Source organism: Mustela erminea, chromosome 6 (assembly GCF_009829155.1).
Source record: "Mustela erminea isolate mMusErm1 chromosome 6, mMusErm1.Pri, whole genome shotgun sequence".
Taxonomy (NCBI): domain Eukaryota; kingdom Metazoa; phylum Chordata; class Mammalia; order Carnivora; family Mustelidae; genus Mustela; species Mustela erminea.
In genome coordinates this window covers 4,027,044-4,046,654 of record NC_045619.1, presented here as the reverse complement: position 1 = coordinate 4,046,654, position 19,611 = coordinate 4,027,044, and the positions used below count along the sequence as shown (strand labels likewise).

Here is a 19,611-nt window from a genome sequence, read left to right as displayed (position 1 = left end):
GAGGAGGGTCGGGGCCCAGCCGCACAGGGCAAGGGTGGGCACCTGCCGGGGGAGGGCTGAGTACGGGGGTTGGAGGGCGAGGGCCAGGGTCCAGGTGCCAGAAGGCCGGGGGTCGGGCAGAAGGCATGGGTAGGCACCTGGCGGCGAAGGGCCGGGCAGCTGAAGGTGAGGGCCGGGGGGCAGAGGGCGAGGGCAGGCACCTGGGGGCGAACACCGGGCGCTGGAGGGCGAGGGTCGGGGTCTCGGTCTGGGCCCCGGAGGGCTGGCGCGGGGGTGGGGGAAAGGTCGAGGGTCAGTGGGCAAAGGTGGGCTTCTGGGAGCTGGGCAGAGTGTGAGGGCAGGCACCTGCGGGCGAGGGAGGGCCGGGTGGCTGAGGGTGAGGGTCCGGCGGAGGGGGACTGGGGCCGGGGCCGGGGCCGGGGGCGGGGGCGGCGGCGGCCGAGGACGGGCAGCTGGCGGCCGAGGCAGAGGCTGGAGTCGGGGCTAGAGGGGGAGGGTCGGGTTCCGGGGTGCGGGCTGCGGAGGGCCGAGGGCTGGAGAGAGAAGGCTGGGTCCAAGCGACGGAGAGAGTAGGGGTCTGTGGTCCAGGCGAGAGTGGGCCCGGGGGGCGGGGGCCGAGGCGGGGCCCGGGCGGCGAGGGCAGAGGGTCAAGGTCGGGGTCCCGAGGAGGGGGAGGGCCTCGGTCCGGCGGCGGAGGACGGGTGAAGGGGTGAGGCTGGCCGAGGCCCGTGGGCAGCATCGGCCCGAGTCCCACACGCGACGTCACCCTCACGTCCCCTTGGGCAAAATGGGGCCTGGACGGGCGGGGCGGGCCGACGCGTTCAGGGTCCCAGTTACCGGAGCCGTTGGGGCCGATGATGCAGGTGAACCTCCTGAAAGGGCCGATGACCTGGCGGCCCCGCCACGACTTAAAGTTCTCCACGAGCAGCACCTCCAGGCGGCCCATGGCTGCGCCCTCCGCGCCTCAAGCGGCTTCCGCACACGCCGCCGGCCGGAAAAGCGCGGGAAGGGCTTCGCGGAGTCTCGCGAGAGGAGGGCGAGCGCCCAGCGGGCACCGCGCCGTTCCTAAGCAACCGGGTTGTTTGCGTCTCCCAGGAAACCGGCCCGCGCGCCCCGCGAGGTAGCGGAAGCCGCACGCAGAGCTGAGCAGGCCCGCGCGCCTCGCCGCCGCCCCAGCCTCGCTTAGGCCACCGCTAGTTTTATTTGTGTCCCTTTTTCATCTCGCGCGCCTTAAAATCCCTGAGAGGCTTTCGCCGCTTCCAGTCATGGCGCTGGCGCAGCCCAGGGACCTGGAGCAGGCCTTGGCTCTGGGCAGGAGGAGGCACAACGAGCTGTGCCGGCAGAAGCGGATCTTCGACGCCAGGAGCAGGATCATCGGGGTGAGGGCCCCGGGCCGGGGCGGCGCGCGCGGGGCGGGGACGAGGGAGGCGGGCGGCGGGACTGCGGAGGCGAACCCGCGCCCCGGGGCCGCAGATCCGGGCGCAGCCGCGAGCCGCGCCGCCGGTGCTGGGGAAGACGGGCTCGGGGTGCCGACCGCCGAGGGCGGGGAAGGCCTTCGCAGACCCGATGCCGCTCGCTCTCCCGGGCCCGAGAGGCGCCCGGAGCCCTGCAGCAGGGAGGGGCTTGCCCGCCGGGGCGGCTCCGCAGAGGCCGGGGCGGCTCCGCAGAGGCCGGGGCGCGCGGGTCTCCTTGCTCTGAGCCAGATTTTCTCCGTCGTCGGGGCTCCTTCCAGTCCATCCATCGGACAAACGCCAGTGGCCTTCCTGCTTTGTGGCAGGCCTAAGCTGGTCCCAGGCAATGGGGATTAGGGCAGTCCCTGCCTGCTCTTGCAGAGTTCGTGGCCCACGGGGGAGAGGAGAGGCAGGCACTGTCGCATGACTGTGCGCGGCTATGCAGTGCCGGGAGGGAGGGGCGCGCAGGGTGTCAGGGGAGCACGGACTGGGCCTGGGAGAGGAAGTCAGAGAGGGCTTCCCGGAGGAGGTGTTGGCTAAGCTGTATTCTGAAGGTATCTGTTGACTAGGACAAGGGGAGAAAGGAGCTCTGGGGACAGGCTGAAGATCCAGCTGCAAGCAAAGGCATCCAGGTATGAAAAGACCTGATGTGTACCTAAGACGACCAGTTAACAGTGGAACAAGGCTGTAAAGGGGTAAGTAGGATGGTCATCGTCGGACTAAAATGATCTGTAGCTCGTCTCCCCTTGTTTCCCTTGCCAGGGAGACACAGAAGCCTGGGATCTTCAGGTTCGTGACCAGAAAATAAAAGAAGCAACTGAAAAAGCTAGACATGAAACTTTTGGTGAGCATTTCCTGAAGCCTGCCCAGCAGGTTAGGGCTGTGTACCTCTAGCATCCAGTCCTTGTGTCTTCAAATATGTAAAACTTGTCATTTTCACACCTCCTCCTCCTCTTACAACTTCACAGTTGCCTGTGCTCAATTAATGTGCTGATTCTCTCTCTCTCTCTCTCTCTCTCTCAAAAGGCAATCTATGTGAGTGTAGGAAATATATTTCGAGGGTAAATGTACATTTTTATTGGTTTTCTTTAAAAACTGGATATGAAAAACCCTAAACACACACCATTCTCTGCACAAAACTTCTAGGCCTTCTCCTGAGGACAGCTGCTTGCACTAAATGACATGCACACCCTCTTAGCTCACACCCCTGCATCTACTCAGAGCTGGATATGAGAGCGTGCTAGCAGAGGTAAAAATTTCAAATAGAATTCATTTCCCACATCGGGTGCAACAATACCAGCTTATTTTTTTTTAAGTACCATAAGGATTTTTTATTTTTTAAAAAATATTTCTTCACTTATTTGACAGGGAGTAAGAGCAAGGGCAGGGGGAGGGGCAGAGGGAGAGAATCTCAAGCAGACTCCGCACACATTGTGGAGCCCAACATGGGGCTCGATCTCATGACCATGAGATCATGACCTGAGCCCAAATCAAGAGACACTCAACTGACTGAGCCACCCAGGTGCCCCCATAAGGATTTTTTAAAAAGAAAAAAAGCAGGATGCAAAATTGTATATACCATGGGCTATCAACTAAATGTGAGAACATATTTTTAAAAATAAGCTTAGAAAAAGACAGAAGGAAAGTATACCAAAATGTAAGCAGTGGTGATGTTGGAGTGATAGAATATGAGTGAGGTTTATTTTCTTCTCTAGTTTCTGAACAGTTCACTTTTTTGTGTGTTATGTTTAAAAATAACTCAAACTTACAGGAACAATAGGACAGGCACATACATACCCCCTACCAGATTAGATGTTAATATTTTGCCAAACTGGCTTTAGATATCTTATTTTTAAGAATTATTTTCTAGTGCGCCTCGGTGGCTCAGTGAGTTGAGCCTCTGCCTTTGGCTCAGGTCATGATCTCAGAGTCCTGGGATCGAGCCCCACATGGGGCACTCTGCTCGGTGGGGAGTCTGCTTCCTCCTCTCTCTCTCTGCCTGCCTCTCTGCCTACTTGTGGTCTCTCTCTCTCTGTCAAATAAATAAATAAAATCTTAAAAAAAAATTCTTTTTGAGAATTAAATGCTATATATGTATGTTTGTGTATGTATAGCTATAGATAAATAAATGCTATAATTATATATAAAATGTATAAATGTTTAAATGTATACATAAATATATATAAGCCCTACATGTGTGTAGGTATAGCTATAGATAGATAGATAGATAGAGCTCTCCCCCACCTCATCTTCCCTCTTCCTCCTTCCTCAGACAGGTACATCATTTCTATGCATGTTTCTTATAATATTGTACTATTTATGTACATATTCATGACAACATAAAATTTTTTGTGGGTGTTTTTAAAATTTCACCTAAATCTTACACAAATACATTGAATGGATCCCTTGGATTTTTTTTTTATTCAACATATTTTTAAAATTAATCAGTCATGGGATGCCTGGGTGTCTCAGTCAGTTCAGTGCCCAACCCTTGATTTTGGCTCAGATCAAGATCTCAGGTTCCTGAGATCAGCCCCTGTCGTCGGGCTCCTGGCTCCGCAGTGTATCTTCTCTTCCTCTCCCTCTGCCTCTTCCCCTCACTTGCACAATCTGTCTCTCCCTCTCTCAAATAAATAAAATCTTAAAAAAATAATAAAAATAGGGACACCTGGGTGACTCTGTCAATTAAGCATCTGCCTATAGCTCAGGTCATGATTCCCAGGTTCTGGGATCGAGCCCTGAGTTAGTCTCCTTGCTCGATGGGGAGCCTGCTTCTCCCTCTGCCTGCTGCTCCCCCTGCTTGTGCTCTCTCTCTCTCTCTCTCTCTCTGACAAATACATAAAATCTTTAAAAAATTAAAAAAAATTAATCTGTGATCTGCATGTAGAATGTTCATTTTAATTATCTTTGGTATTTTATTATATGAATTAGCCACTATTTCTTTATTCATTCCCTTACTCATGGCTGATTTAGACTTTTTCCAAACAATGCTGCAATGACCAGGCATGTATTGTGTCCCTAGTACACATAGGCGAGAGATACCTAGGAGTGGAACTGTCATTGTGTGTGCGTGTTTTCAGTTTTACGAGATATCGACAACTTGCTTTCCAAAGTTGTAAGTGTACCAAGTTGCACTCTCCCAAGCAGTGAATGAGAACTCTTGTCTCCTTACTATCCTTACTAATGTCCTTACTAATATATGCTATTATTTGCATTTTAAATATTTTGCCAATTTATCAGATGGTTCCCATCTTGTAAGGCCAGCCATCTTTTCAGAAGCATAGTGATCATTTGGGTTTCTTTATAGTGATTTGCCTGATCCTATTCTTGGCCCACTTTTTACTTTGATTTTTGGTGTTTTTGTTTGTTTGTTTGTTTGTTTTGAGAGAGAGAGTGTGTGTGCAGGCGTGGAGGGGGAGGGGCCAAAGGAGGGGGAGAATCTTAAATAGGGTTCTCATGAAGAACAGATCCTAACTCCTGACGTGATCAGTCATGACCTGAGCCCAAATCAAGAGTCGGTTGCTTAAACAGCTATGCCACCCAGGTGTCCTTACTTGGTTTTTTAAACTGATTTGTAGGTATTCTTTATATATTCAGAATACTAATTCTTTGATGCTTGTGTTACCTTTTCAGAGGCTTATATTACTTTTAGAATCACCAAAAATTATTTTTTAAAGCAGATTCAAATTTTTTTCCCTCCAAACCTTAATTTTACGGATATGTTCTATTTCTTCTAGCTGCTGAAATGAGGCACAATGACAAAATCACATGCATATTAGAAGGCCGGGAAAGGAGGGATAAGAAAAGCCTCTGTAAAGCCATCAGTGAGTTCCAGCAGCACTTCCAGAGGCCAGAAATGCGCCGTGAATTTGACCTATCAGACCCCCTGGCCCTTAGGAAAGACCTTCCAGCTAGGCAGTCAGATAACGATATCCGGAATACGGTGTCAGGAATGCAGAGATTCATGGGAGAGGATTTAAACTTCCGCGAGAGGAAGAAATTCCAGGAGGAACAAAACCGAGAATGGTCCTTGCAGCAGCAGAGGGAGTGGGAGGATGCCCGCGCCCAGCACAGAAGTGCAGGTAATGCAGCGAGGAGGAAACATTGCTCTGAAAACGGTCTTCAGCAGCCCAGCCCCCTGGTCCTTTCCCCAGCTTCGTTTTGTCTCTTAAGTCCTACCAGTGTGCTGTGTTGACCAGTGTCAGCCGGCGTTCCAGGACTTAAATGTCTTCGGTCGTATGTCAGTCATGTAGGAGAGCGGCTCTGACCTTGGACCCTGAGCCCGGGCTCCAGCTGGGCGCTGGGGTGCCCCCTAACTCGGAGTGCCACGCGCCCTACCCTCGGCGTGCTTATAGTCTGCTGGGAAGACGCCGATGCTGCTGGGGATGTTAAGGGCTGCGCTAGACTCCCTACAGGGTCTGAGCGGTGCAGCCAAGGACGCCGTTATCGCGTGCCCTCCCCAGAACCTCCAGGCCCAGAGAGCCTCTCTGGAAGAGCCTCCAAGGCCAGAAACAGCCTCTCTCCTGGAGGGCACTGTAAGTCCAGGACATCCTGCCAGCACTCCGGTGGTTTCTGCTTTACCAGAGTCTCTGCGCGTGGCTCCCAGCAGCTTCTGATCTCCGGCGACTTCTCATGCCAGGAAGATGCGGCAACCCAGAGGAGAGTGTCACTGCTCTCATGCATGTGCCAGCGAGGGGACAGGACAAAGAAGTGCTTTGGTGAAGACTGAACAGTAGCTGTGACAGGGAGCGAGGCCCCCACCTTGCCTGGCTGGTGGTTTCCCTGCAGGCTTCCTGGGCAGCTCGCCCTCCTCCCAGCCTCCCCCACTTCTCTTCCTGCTCTGCTCTCCAGGAGCGACGTCTCCCCAGATGGCCCACCCCCACCACACTTCTGCCCTCGCCCTGTCCCAAACCTGCCTGGCCTCTCCCGAACTGTCACCGGGACCTCCATGCTGCCCCACCCCAGCTGGGATTTCAGACCTCCCCATCCGCAGCCCGTGCCATCCCGACCGCTTCCTCCTCCTGGGAACACTCCCTTCCCACTGGCTTCCAGGACACACCCTCCGCCCTGCGCTCCTCCCCAGGCCCTTGGCTGGTTTCTCTCCTTCCAAACCTCCCATGCCGTTGCTCACCGGGGCCCTCTGCACCTCTCCTCTCCCAACCACTCTCATCCCCTTGGTGACTGTAGCTCGTCCTATGGGTTTAAATCCCACCATAGGCCATCATTCGCCAAATTCGCATCTCCAGCCTGGACTCTTCCCGGAATCCAGACACATACATCTAGTCACCGCCCAGCAGCTGTCTGCTCTCGGGTGTCTGATAAACTTATCGATGTCAGTACAAGACGTGCTCACCTGCCCCCCCAAAGCTGACCGTCCACCTCTGTCGATGGGAACTTCATGGTTCTAGCTGGTCAGGGCCCAACCCCAAGGCATCTTGATTCTTTCCTTTCTCTCAAATGTCGCACCCACCTCCAGCAGCAAATCATCTCATATGGCAACTAGCTCCCTCCACCCCCTCGAGGACCATTCTGGACCAAGCTATCAACATCAGTAGCCTCTAAGAGGTCTCCCTGCTTCTGCCCGTGTCCCTCTGTAATCTCTCCTCAAGCCAGCGAACAGAATGGCCCTGCTAAAAATTAAGCTAGATCTTTGGCTCAAAACCTTCCAATAGCTTCTCATTTCACTCAGAATAAAAGCCAGATTCATTTTAAGGACCAATAAAGTTTTCCGTCTGGACTGAACCCCCAACACACTGCCTTTCGCTTACCCCACCCTTGCCGCGCTGGCTGCCCCACTTCGAATGTTAAGTGCGTCAGGTTCATTTCTGCCTCAAGGCCTTTGTACCAACTGTTTCATCCGCCTGGAAACATTTCCCTATATACCTGCATATTCTGCCCCATATCCTTCTTCAGGTCTTTGCCGAAATGTCATCTTCTCAGAGAAGTCTCCCTGACCACCATTTTAAATGTCAACCCTCTACCTTCCCCCATTGCCACACTCTTGTATCCATGTCTCCACAGCAGTCATTACTGACCTACTACGCGGTTACGTATTTGTCGACCCTCCCAGGATCCCATCCCCAACTCAGCGAAGGCAGGAGATTTGTCTGTTTAATTCACTGCTCTCTCTAGTTCTTGGCACATAGATGCCTATTGAAACATGCATTTGTAGGCCTTTCAAAAAACTCACCCACTTCCCAGGTGCCCCACTTTTCCATCTCTGACTGAGAGCTTATGTCTCAGCCTTGGTCTTGCCCCTTGAACTGACCCCTGGACATCGCCCCAGGCACCTCAGAACATTCTGGAAAGTAACCCTAATTTCTCTCTGGCTCTGGTCCTCCCCCACTCTCCTCCCCTCAGTGGATGACAACTCTGTCCTAGTCAAGCCACAAACCTGGGAGTCGTCCTTGAAGCACCCCTGTCTCCAGGCCGCCCTCAGCTTCTACCCCTGGGGTGTATCTGGAATTGTCCGTTTCTCCCAACCCCGCTGTCACCACGGTGACCCAAGCCACCGCCTTTTTTCACCTGGAGGGACCACGCCAAGGGCTCTCTAATTGTCCTGCATTTCCTTTCTTGTCCTTCCCAGTCTAGTCTCGACATAGTAGTCCGAGTGCTACTTGCTAAACAATGTCACGTTGGGCAACGTCACCGCCACTCCCTCCATCCCAGCTTAAAGCCCTCCGGTGGCTTCCCATTGCTTATGGAACAACACTCAAAATCCTCTGTAGCCTATGCGGCCCTGCGTGCTGGGCTCCTGCTCAGCACCCCCCACCCCCACCCCGCGTCACCTGATGGCCCCTACCCCGCTCGCTCCATTCCGGCCTCTCGACTTCCTTTCCCTTCTGGATCCTGGCAAATCCCATCCGACCCTTTGCACCTGCTCTCCGCCCTTTCCCTCCCTGCAATGTGCTTTCATAGGTATATTTCGGGGTTCACTTGTTTATGACCTTGCTCGTCTCCTGACAGTAAGTTCCGAGAAGGCGGGAAGAGCCCTGGACGTCTCACCCACCACTGGGCACTACGTGCCCAGCAAAGCGCACAGTCCGTGTGTGCTCCTGGGCCAGCCGAGCACATAAACCGGCACGTGGGGCAGCCGAAGCTCAAGGGGAGCTGAGGCCACTAACTCGCCACTAGAGTTTGGTCTTTGTTTTTGGAGATAATGACACCACGGGCCACCAACACCGTGTGAAGAAACTTGTGATCAGCGACTTCTTAAAAAGATGTAACCAGCGTGCAGTGTAGGAGTTGTCCCGCCTTCCCGAAGAGGGCTGGAGGCTCAGAAAGGCCGGGTCACAGTTCAGGTTCACCGAGCTAGAAAGCGTCTGGGCGGGGATGGCAGCCGGCTCCTGTCTGACACTACATCTTTAGTCCTACTGTGATTGCATGGCTATCGCCCCCACCTCCGACACCCCTCCTCTGGGGAGCCCCTTTGGGTGCCCCGGGCAGAGCTCCCTTGCCCATTGTGAGGGTGATGGACATCAGGGATCCCCAGTAGGAACGCTAACACCCCGTGCCTGCACCCAAGAGCTTGACCTGAATCCCCTGCTCTGTGCATAACCGCAGGAGAAGAGGCGCTCTGCTCTGCACGCCTGGGAAGGAGCCGGGCTGCGCAGCAAGGTTTGGCCGCATTTTGCTTCCTTTGCAGAGGGTCTCTGCTTGAAGACAAGGCTGCAGTTTGATGAAACAGCCAAGCATTTGCAGAATCTGGAAAGCGCCACCAGAAAGGCAGTTTGCACAGCCGTGAAAGAATTCAACAAGAGCCAGGTACGTCCCAGGCTCCGACGCGGCTGAGGACACGCCCAGAGCCCCCTGGGGAGTTTCCCTCCGGGAGGTGAGGGTGAGCCTCTGTTAGACGGGTGTTGTGGTGTCAGCCTCAGGGGCAGGGCCCGGAGCCCAGCTGTGCACGGACAAGACCAGTCTTTTGTCTGCTGCCTGGGAAGAGCCCCCCAAGTCTCAGTCTTGTCATCTATGGCGGGGGTAACGATGACACCCAACTCTGTCAGGTCAGGGTGGGCCAACTCGTGCTGGGGTGAGTGGGGAAACACTTTCCAAAATTCAGTCTGGGGGAGCCTGGTAGCTCGATCGATTGAGTGTCCAGTTTTTGGTGTTGGCTCAGGTCATGACCTCAGGGTCCTGGAATCAAGCTCCACATGGGGTTCCCTGCTCAGTGGGGAGCCTGCTTGAAATTCTCTCTCCCTCTGCTTCCTGCTTATGCCTGTGCACACGCTCTCTAAAATAAATAAATAAATATTAAAAAAAAAAAAAAGGCACCACTGTTGTGAATCACTCTGTCTGGGTGACCGGCCACTGGGAGGGGCACAGAGCCCTGCCCCGAGGTGAGTGAAGCCAAGACAATGGGAGATGGCAGCCTAACCCGGGAGGCAGCTCCCTGCTTTGGCAAATCAGTGCAAACACCTGCGATTCTCACACTCACAACCAACAGGTGGGGAGTCCCTCAGCCTAGACTATGCGCCCACTGGCATCCAGGCTTCTGGGGTCCGAGGGCCCCCCTGCATCCATGCTTGAGGAGTGTCCGCCCCCGCCTGTCCCACGTGCACTTTAGCAATCTCTTCTTCCATCGGGCTTGCAGGGAGATGTGCCCTCCTGTACCTCAATCCCCACGGGGTCACTCAAGGCATCTTCCTTATTGTCTTCCTCTGTGCAGGCCACCGAGTCACTGGAAAGGAAAATCCGAGAGAAGAAACAGGAACAAGAAGACAACCTGGCTGAGATCTCCAACTTGCTGCGTGGAGACCTGCTCTCGGAGAACCCGCAGCAGGCAGCCAGCTCCTTTGGGCCGCACCGCGTGGTCCCCGACCGCTGGAAGGGCATGACTCAGGAGCAGCTGGAGCAGATCCGCCTGGTCCAGAAGCAGCAAGTCCAGGAGAAGCTGGTGTGCGCCCCCTCCCCTTCTGACAGAGCCTGCAGACATAGCCCTGGGCCCCCTGCTGCCTCCCTCCAGCATCTAGTCGTAGCTGCTGCTCTACTTGTCCCTCGAAGAACCCTTTGAGGAGTCTATGTTCTGGGTGGGCGGGGGGAGACGACAGCCAAATAACCCCGCACATGGCGATGTGCTTGGGAAGTAGGGCTGGGCCAAGGGAACGGAGGATGCGAATGTCGGGGGAGGGACCACCAGGCAGGGCGAGATCCAGGGGCAAAGGCCTTGAGGCAGGACCAGCTTGACCTGTTCAGGGAAGAGCGAGGAGCCGGGTGGCTGGAGTGGAGTGAGGACAGGTGCAGGAGGCGGCCTGGGTGGTGCAAGGTCAAGGCCTTGGCAGTCCACAGGGAAGACTTGGCTTTCTCTGGGACGGTGATGGGAAGCCCTGGAGGGTTTTGAGCAGAGGAGTGACATGCTCTGACTTACACTTAGCAGGCTCTCTCCCGCAGCAATGTTGAGGAAGGGCGGGGTTGGGGTGGGAGAGAGATCATTGGGGAGGATGTTGCAGTGGTCAAGGTGATGGTGCTGGCGGGGGCCGGGCACTGGCAGCAAGGGTGCTGAGAAATGGTTGGATTCTGGATTCTGGATTTATTCTGAAAGTGGAGCGAACAGGATTGGCTGAAGGGTTGGGTGTGGCATTTGAGACCCAGAGGAGGAAGGATTACTCAGAAGGCCTGAGCCGGTGAGAAGGATGGAATTGGCATTTACTGAGATAGGATCATGATGGGAGGAGCAGGGTGGCAGGTGGAGTCCAAGTCCCAAGTCCCAGGTGCAACTTTGGATATGTTATATGTGCAATGATTAGGTTATCTGTATCTGTTAGGATTCTGTGCCTGATCATGGCAGAAAACCCTAACAGCATCTTAAATAAAATAGAACTTATCTCTTGCATGTAGAACAAATCCTTAGGAAGATAGTCCAGGGCTGCTGTGGCAGCCCCATGGTCACTGACTAATGTTTTGCCATCCTTGGCAACTGACTCCCACTTCCTAGTACAATATGGCTGCTTGAGCTCCAGCCATCACATGCATATCCCATCTAGCAGGAAGAAGGAGTAAGGAAGAACACTCTAAGGACACTTCTCAAAATTTCACAGGACACTTCCACTCAAATTCCCTTAAATAACGCTTAGTCACAGGGTTGCCCCAAATTGTAAAGAAGACCAGGAAAGGTGGAGTTTATTCTAGGCAGTAAGGTGCTGGCAGTTGTTTTACTAAGGAGGGAAGAAAAATGGTTACAGGGAGGCAAGTACTACTGTCTGCCACAACCTCCAAGAAAAGCCAGCAGCTGGAGTTCAGAGCAAGGTCCCAGCTGGCAAAGGCATAGAGATGTGGCCACACAGACAGCACTTAAGGTAGTGAACCCGGCTAAGGTCACGCAGGGAGTGAGTGAAGACAGAGAGAAGGGATCTAAGGAGTCATGGGACAGGCCACACCCCTACCATGGTTTATGAAGAGTGAAGGGGCTGGAGGAGGGGAAGTCAGAGAGGAAGGAGGAGCCCAGCAAGGGGAGCCCCTGGGTCAGACGCTGCCACTAGGCTGCTGTGGCTGAATGCCATCCCCGGGCGCCAGTGCCTGCAGCCTCCGTCTGGAGCATCCTTGGAGGAGGGGTGTGTGTGAGCGCAGGTCACAGGCAGGAAGGAAGCGGAGACCACAGGTGCAGACACTTGCCGAGTGTTTTGCCCTCAAGGGTGCAGGGAAAGGGGGTGGTAGTTGGTGGGGACACGGGGTCAAGAGAAAGTTGTTTGGTTTTTCAGATTATAGAAATAACAACATACTTGTCACTCCATGAGGACGACGCAGTAGAGAGAGGGGAATTGATGCTGGCAGGAACTTGTAGGAACCTGTGTCCTGGGTGGCAGGAGCACAGGGCTGTGGGAGCACTAGTTGAGGCCTGGGGCGGGTGGGAGTCCAGGCCAAGCATCCTTGACTGTGGGGGCAGGGTGGCTTGTGGAGCCCCTCTTTCCTGTGGAATAGAAAGGGGGGTCAGCAGTGGAGGCTGAGGGGGTCCATTTGGGGACTTGAGGACAGAGAACCAAGTGCTAACGGTCCTTTAGGAAAGCCGGAAAGGAACGGCCTATGGTAAGAGGGCAGAATGGCCAGGCAGAGCCAGGGGCCCCCTGGAGGCTGGAGGTCATGAACTTGAAGTATCCCCAGTGAGTGCAGTCAGTGCTGTTCCTGGCCACGGCCGGCTGTAAGGGGACCAAGCTCAGGGCCTGCCTGCCAAGTCTGACTAAGCGAGAGTTTCAAGGGCACTGAGGGCGTCTGCCAGGGGATGTCAGCCATGGACACTGGGCTGAGCAAGGAGGGACATGACACAAAGAGCGCCAGGACAGTGGAAAGTGTGTGGTCCATGGGTGGGAGGGCCTGGTGTGGGGTGATGGGCGGAATGACTGGAATGACTGTTGCAATCAGGGAACCAGAGAGAGGGCAGAAGAGGCAGGCCAGAGTGCTGGGGGTCAGGACACTTGGAGGTGGGGACAGTAGGGAGGCTGGCATTCTTGGTAATGACGGGGGGGGGCAGAAGTCCTCAGAGTGGGGTCTCTGGACCAGCAGCATCAGCATGGCCTGGGAACTTAGGAGAAATGCAGATACTCAGGCCCCACCCCAGACCTCCTGGAGCAGGGGCCAGAGTGTGTGGCTGAGAAAGCCCCCCAGGGGTTCCGATGCCCGTTGAAGTCCGAGGGTCAATGGTAGGCTCTGCCCAGGGTGACGACAGATGGGTCAGCGCCCGGTCTTCAGGAGGGGGAATGGCTGAGAAGCCAGGGAAAGGCAAGTTCTCCCGCCTGCGGGGTGGGCAGGGCAGCACCTGCCTGTGGTGGGGTGACAGGTGTCATGTCAGGCGAGTACAGAGGGAGGGACAGCAACCTGGCTCAGGGAATGAGGAGCAGGTGGGACGGCTCCCCTGCCTGCTCTCCTCCAGGCCCAGAAGGTCAAGTGCGTGGGAGAGGCGGCGGGGACGTGGGAGCAGGAGTGGGGGCAGCCAGGCTGAGGCAGGGGAGCAGCCCAACGTGGGAAGAGCCCCGAGGTGGGCATCGGATGCGGGAGTATCGGTCCCCCTCGCCAGGCCCTGCTCTGTCCTTCACTCCTGTGATTCCGCCCGGCTGTCTGGCAGGGAAGGTCGACCATCTGTCCCGAGAGCAGCATTTTTGTCTGATTTTCAATTTTGTAGGAAATTAAGACAGAAACACAAAGGGGGAAATGCCTACAGTAGGTCTCACCACTCAGGAATACTCCCCGTCCCGCACCTTGTAGCCCCTCCCCGGGGCCTCTTCCCCCGCCCGGCCCGTCCCCTCTTCCACGGAGGGAGCCGGTCTGGAAAACTGAGATCAAGCACAGGGTGGTTAGGTTGCCTGTCTCCGAGTCCGAGGCGAGCACGTCCGAGGCGAGCACGTCCCCGTGGCCTCCTGTGCTCTTCCCGAAAGCATCTTGTGTTGTGCCTCAGGGCAACTGCGAGCAGCCTCATTTTGCAGGAAGGAGAACAGAGGTATAGACAGGTCAGATGACTCGTCTCGTAGGTGACAAAACAGGCGTCAGCCTCGGCTCAGTCCCTGGGTGGGGGACCGGGGCCTCTGCCAGCCTATCTGTGCCTGGTGGCTTGCGGACCCCGGACTGCGGGGCCACTGGACACTCCAGCCCTGTTCACTGGGTGGCTGGGAGCCCTGCCCTAAAACCTGTGGACAGGAGGACACGTGCTCGTCCCCAGACCCCTCCCCCACTTGCTTTTGCTTTTTTTTCGCTCAGGACAGCTGATAATACTACTCAGGGTTCGGGGAGTGACCCCTTCGCTCTGCATTATTCCGGTCTCCCCTCCTAAGGCTCAGTGGTTTTTGTAGGGGATCTGGAAGGCCATGGGGAGTGAGCTGAGATGCAGAAATTCACCCCTAAGATCATGAGACCATTGTCGGGTGGGGCGGTCCCTTTGCCGTGTTCCAGAAGTGACCAGGTGATCCCAGTGCTCGAAAGCACGTCCCACTAGTAGTGTCGCGGCTGGGAGGCCCCGTGTTCAGAGCCCTGTCCTGGCAGCTGCTGTCGGGACCGTCTCTGCTGGCCCTGCAGGCCTCAGAGGGCCGCCTGACACCTTCCAAGTGTGGGAAGCCACTGGGCCACCTGCAGTGATGGCAGGTGGGGGCGGTCTGCTCTGATTTCCTGCGCGATGTTGCTCACCCACCTGCCCCCCCAGCCTCAGTTTCCCCAGCTGTAAAGTGAGAGGCCAAGAGTCTCCTAGGTGATCCCCTCGATCTCTTCTGGGTCTGGGGACGGGTGGTGGTGAGTCACCTCTCCCCCTCCAGAGGCTTCAGGAGGAAGAGCAGCAGCGGGACATGGACTGGGACCGCCGGAGGGTACAGATGGCGCGCGCCGCTCTGCTCTCGGAGCGCCAGCAGCAGCGCCAACGGCGCGACCTGCGCAGGGCTCTGGACTGCAGCAACCTCAGCCTGGCCAAGGAGCAGCGCGTGCAGTGAGGGCCGGGGCGAAGGGGCCGGGGGAGGGGAGGCTGGGGTCGGGGGAGCAGGTGCGGCGTCGGAGCGGAGATCCGGCTGAGTCGTGGGGAGGGTCGGGCCGGCTGTGCGGGTCCACCTGCCCCGACTCTTTCCCACCCAGAGGCCCAGGGCCGGGGCTGTGGATACCCCGGGAGGCCCCTAGCAACAGCGGCTTGGGCAGCGAGGAGTCCTGGTATAGAATTCAAACAGGAAGGGGAGAACCACAGGCCAGAAATTAAGTGCTTAGAAACCACTGGTCCCCACATGACCAGGTGACCCACCCTGGGAGGTGCTCACGGAGACACTAGTGACCCCCAGCGGCTCAGACGTGGGGGCTGGTGATGGAGAACACAGAGGGCACTGGGAGCCCCAGCGGAGGGCACTGGGTGGGCCTGGGGGAGTCAGAAGGCTTTTCCCAGGAGGCTATGTGGCTCAGACATGGTGGGAGGTCGGTGGCAGCTGCCCAGTGCATGGGGGGGGGGCTCCCAGGCTGCCAAGGGCAACATGGAGTCTCTCTGTCACACTGATAGTCCCCAAGAGGCGTTCCGAGCTCCGCCTACAGAAAATGCCAAATGCGGATCCATAGGTGAACTTGTTAAGAAACACATTATTTACTTATCTGTCTTGTTCATCAAGCTTTGGGCTTGAACTTGGCAGAGACCCACTGGTACGTTCGGCAATCAGGCGTCTGTTTCCCGGTGGATCCACTGTTGGCCAGTCACAGCTACTGGGGGCCCCAAAGGAGCACTAGAGATGATCTGAGGGGGGTCAGATGGGATGAACAAATTATATATATATATATATATTCAAAAAGTAGAATATTTAGGAAACCAGGCATTTGCTGATTGTTTTTTCTCCTTGTTTTATTATCAGGAAAAAATATATGGAGGAAGTCTGTACAAATCAACCCACTAAAGATTATTTCACGCAATTTAATACAAGAAGTCGGTAATGGGAGAGACACTGTTTATGCCTAAGATGTAGTAGCTGTGAAGAGTCATGTTTATTAAATGAAGAAATCCACTCCATGTTTCAGAAGTCCCTCTCACTTTTGTCCCGCGGACAAACACACATGGAAGCCCTCTCCCTTGTACGCGCACGAGGAGCGTTAGTTCCTGGAGTGGCGGTGGGTGCTGTGGGCGCACGGATGGAGCAGACGTGGCCCTGCAAAGGAGCATCCCAGAAAGAGTGGTGTCTGAGGGGCTCGTGTCTGCCTGAGCCCCCGGGTCCAGCTGCTGTAAAGGTTAACACAAGCGCTCACTATGTGCAAGGCATTTAGAACGATCTGACCCTGACGGCAGCCAGCGGTGGGTATTTTTATGACTCATCTGCCCCCGGAGAGGAGCCTGAGACACAGACACGTTAAGTGACTTGCCCAAGGTCATGCTACGGGCAGCAACCGGCCTGGGGTTGAGCCCCAGGAGTCCGGCTCTCAAACATCTCGCTCTCCTGGCTCTGGTAGCAGGGCCCAAAGCAAGAGTGGCTTCAGCAAAGCCATTTACCTCCTGCTCCCGGAGACGTCCAAGCCGAGCTGCTCTGCCATCTCCCATCGCATGGTCCAGAGACGCTGCTCTGGGCCCCAGCACCCTGTCACTGGCCTGGCGCGGAGGAGAAGAGGGGAGCAGAGGAGCCGTGCATGCTCCTCGGCCTCGAGGAGGAGCCGCAGAAAGGGGACATCTCACCTCCATTCACCCTTGTAGGCCAGAAACTGGTCATGTAACCTAGTCCAGCCACACAGGAGGCTGAGACACTGAGCTGGCTAACCCTGTGACCAGGCAGAGCTTCTAGAATGGTGTAGAGTGGAAGAAGAGTTGTGGGGGGGACAACCAGCCACCTGCCCCAGACTTGAAGGGTGACTTGGAACTTGCCAGAGGGGAGGTGAAGGGAGGCCTTGTATACTGGGCAGGGAACTGTGTCTAGCCATAATGGGGTCTCTAGCTCCCAGGCCCAGCACGAGAGGATCCTACCGAGTTTTTCTTCCTTCTCCATGTAGGTTTCTTGGGGGGAGAGGGGCATATGCACAGGACCGGTGACACTTCACCATTAACCGAGACAGAGCGACGAACGCCCATGGCAGCTCCTGCTTTGCTCACCCCCTTACCTAAAGGCGACTTGTCCTGCCCGGTCTCCAAGCCCTACAGCGGTGGTTGGGCACCGAGCCTGAGCATTGGCTGGGTCCCCAGGGCAGCATCCTCTAGCCGGGCACGCGCACAGCCACGTTATTTGTGGAGTGCAGCTTGCAGACAGACTGGGGGGTGGGGCGCAAGGGGTGAGGCATGGACTTGAATCCCGTGGACTTGAACCAGGAGAGCTGCTGAGGCGCTGTGGGCCACCGAGTAGCCGCATCTAGGGGGCGTGCTTCCGAGGGCTCCAGCAGCTGGCGGGGCCGCCAGAAGGCGGCTGACTTCGAAGACACGAGTCACCATCTCCCGGCCAATCCAGGCTCACATGGGCTTCCAGAGTGGCAAAGCATTTGAGCGAATGGCCCCATGGGGACGAAGTTCAAGCCCAGAGATAGCCTGATCATGCTGCCACCCCTCGGGGGAGGCGGGGCTGCTGCAGGTGCTACCGCGGAAATACGAGATGCCATCTTAGGCCAGGGAGCGGGGAACACGCAAGTCCATTTATTGGCCCTAATGGACGCCGCATCGCACGAGCGGCTCGTGGGGATGGCTTGTTCACAAGTCCGTGGAGCCGAGATCGGCAGGCAAAGGAATGACAGGTCTGCGGGCTCAGCTCGCCCCTCGGACGTCCCCGTTAGGCAGCGGGGCAGTTCCACCAGACCCGCGCTGACTGTGCTCCCCCCGCAGGGGGAGGAGACCTCCCCATCCATCCAAATGGAGGCCCGTCGCCTCCGCGGCTGGCCACCCGAATGGAGCGAGTACTCCCGAGTGATTGACGTGACGGTCCCCCCGCTCTGGGGGCGCAGGCTGGCCTGTGTTCCTTTCCTGGGGCTGCCATACCAAAGCACCGCAGACTGGCGGCTTAAGCAGCCGACATGTGCTTGGTCACAGTCTGGACGCCAGAGACCAAGGTGCTGGCAGGGCTGGTTCCCCCGGAAGGCTCTGCAGCTTCCCGGCATTCACTGGCGACTTTTAGTGTTCCTTGGCTTGTTCGTGGACCTCTGCCTTTGTCTCTACATGACTCTCTCCGGACGAGCCTTTGTCCAAATTCCCCTTTTATAAGGAAACCGGCCATACTGGATTAGGGCCCTCTCCAGTGACCCTATCCTAACTAATTACATCTGCATACGTCTGAGGTACTGGATGTCAGGACTCCAACATGTCATTCTGGGGGGCACAATTCAACCCATAACAGGCAGAATGCAGTGGGCACCTGGTCCCATTACCTCCCAGGACAACCCCATTAAGGACATTGGTGGCCAGGCAGAGCAAGCCACGCCACTAGGAGGACACTGAGGAGGAGGGCACTGATGACAGAGGGGAGACCGTGCAGCCGGCAGGAGATGCAGTGGGACACAGGCAGGTAAAGTAGATCCTGGCAAAGGATGGCAGGGTGGGGGCCACATGGGCTGGTGGCCACAGGCCGAAGGGAGATAGTGTTCGGAGGCCGCTGCCGCCATCAATAATGCATTTATATGCCTGGAACCCCCGGGCCCAGAGTGGAGAGACATGCTCTAACTCTGAATTTTGCATCATTATAAGGAATGTTCCAAGAGGAAGGGCTGGCTTGGAAACTGGGCACGTGCACGCCCTCTGCTGGTGATCAGAAGCACAACACATCCCTGTGGTTCCCAGGTACACACACACACACACACACACACACACACTCTCTCTCTCTCTCTCTCTCCAGAAAGGGTGGGTTTGTTTTCTTTCATTTTATCTCAACATTTTACTATGAAAATCTTCAAACAGAAAGAATTGTACCGTATAGATGCATGTACTCCTACCTAGATTCTTCAGTTAATATTTTGCTGTACTTGCCTCCTTACTGATTCCTTAGACCAGCTTTAAAAATTCCACTTACATGCCACTTTCAAAAGACACATTAAGGGGCACCTGGGTGGCTCAGTCAGTTGAACATCTGACTCTCAGTTTCGACTCAGGTCATGATCTCAGGGTCCTGAGATCAAGCCCCATGTCAGGCTCTTCAATGATTGGGGACTCTGCTTGAGGATTCTCCCTCTCAGATCCCCTCTGCCCCTCCCCCTGCTCATGCTCTCTCTTTCTCTTTAAAATAAATAAATAAATAAATAAATAAATCTTTAAAGAAACAAAGACACGTTAAAACAAAACAGCATAGAAAAGTTAAAAATAATAGGATTCTAAAGTTATTCGAACTTACCCAAATAAGTGAAAACTCGTGTCCACCCAAAAACCTTCCATCAGTGTTTACAGCAGCTTTCTTCATACTTGCAAAAATTCGCATGTAGCCAAGATGTCCAGTCAATGTAATCCAGGCAAGGGAATACTATTATCAGCAATAAACAGAAATGAGCTATCAGCCTCTAAAAGACACAAGGGAACCTTAAACGTGTATTACTAGGTAAAAGAAACCAATCAGAAAAGGCTACATAATGAGTAATCCTAACTCTACATCCTTCTGGAAAAGACGAAACTGCCGCTGGAGTTGGTAAAATGATCAGTGGTTGCCAGGGAGTCGGGGGGAGGCAGGAATGAACAAGGGGCAACCCAGAGGACTTTTAGGGCAGTGAAACCACTTGGTATCGTGCTCTAATGTTGGATGTAGGTCATCATACATTTGTCCAAACCCATACAATG

General features: G+C 55.4%; 2 protein-coding genes across 5 annotated transcripts in view; one reads left to right on the top strand and one right to left on the bottom strand.

Moving 5' to 3' along the window:
• The window catches only part of SMC1B (structural maintenance of chromosomes 1B), a 76,149-nt gene extending 75,107 nt beyond the window's left edge, over nt 1-1,042 (bottom strand). Inside the window, exon 1 of one of the 3 annotated variants that reach the window (XR_004286555.1) lies at nt 838-1,041. Coding sequence is in view for 2 of the 3 variants with exons in the window: in XM_032345933.1 (XP_032201824.1) it covers nt 838-946 (109 nt within the window). In the remaining variant the exon portion in view is untranslated. Of the gene's footprint in view, nt 1-837 lie in introns of all 3 variants that reach the window. The other 2 variants (XM_032345933.1, XM_032345932.1) reach the window with 2 other exon arrangements.
• A 31-nt stretch (nt 1,043-1,073) lies between these two features.
• Nucleotides 1,074-18,060, top strand: RIBC2 (RIB43A domain with coiled-coils 2). 2 transcript variants are annotated; one of them, XM_032345945.1, is made up of 7 exons: nt 1,074-1,379; nt 2,214-2,295; nt 5,189-5,533; nt 9,097-9,215; nt 10,117-10,344; nt 14,681-14,847; nt 15,743-18,060. In XM_032345945.1, the coding sequence occupies exons 1-7, from the start codon at nt 1,266-1,268 to the stop codon at nt 15,819-15,821; spliced, it is 1,134 nt and encodes a 377-aa protein (XP_032201836.1). In that variant the 5' UTR covers nt 1,074-1,265; the 3' UTR covers nt 15,822-18,060. The 2 variants fall into 2 exon arrangements, with proteins under 2 accessions (XP_032201836.1, XP_032201837.1); XM_032345946.1 differs by lacking the exons at nt 1,074-1,379; nt 2,214-2,295 and adding an exon at nt 2,543-2,700.
• Nucleotides 18,061-19,611: the final 1,551 nt, after the last annotated feature.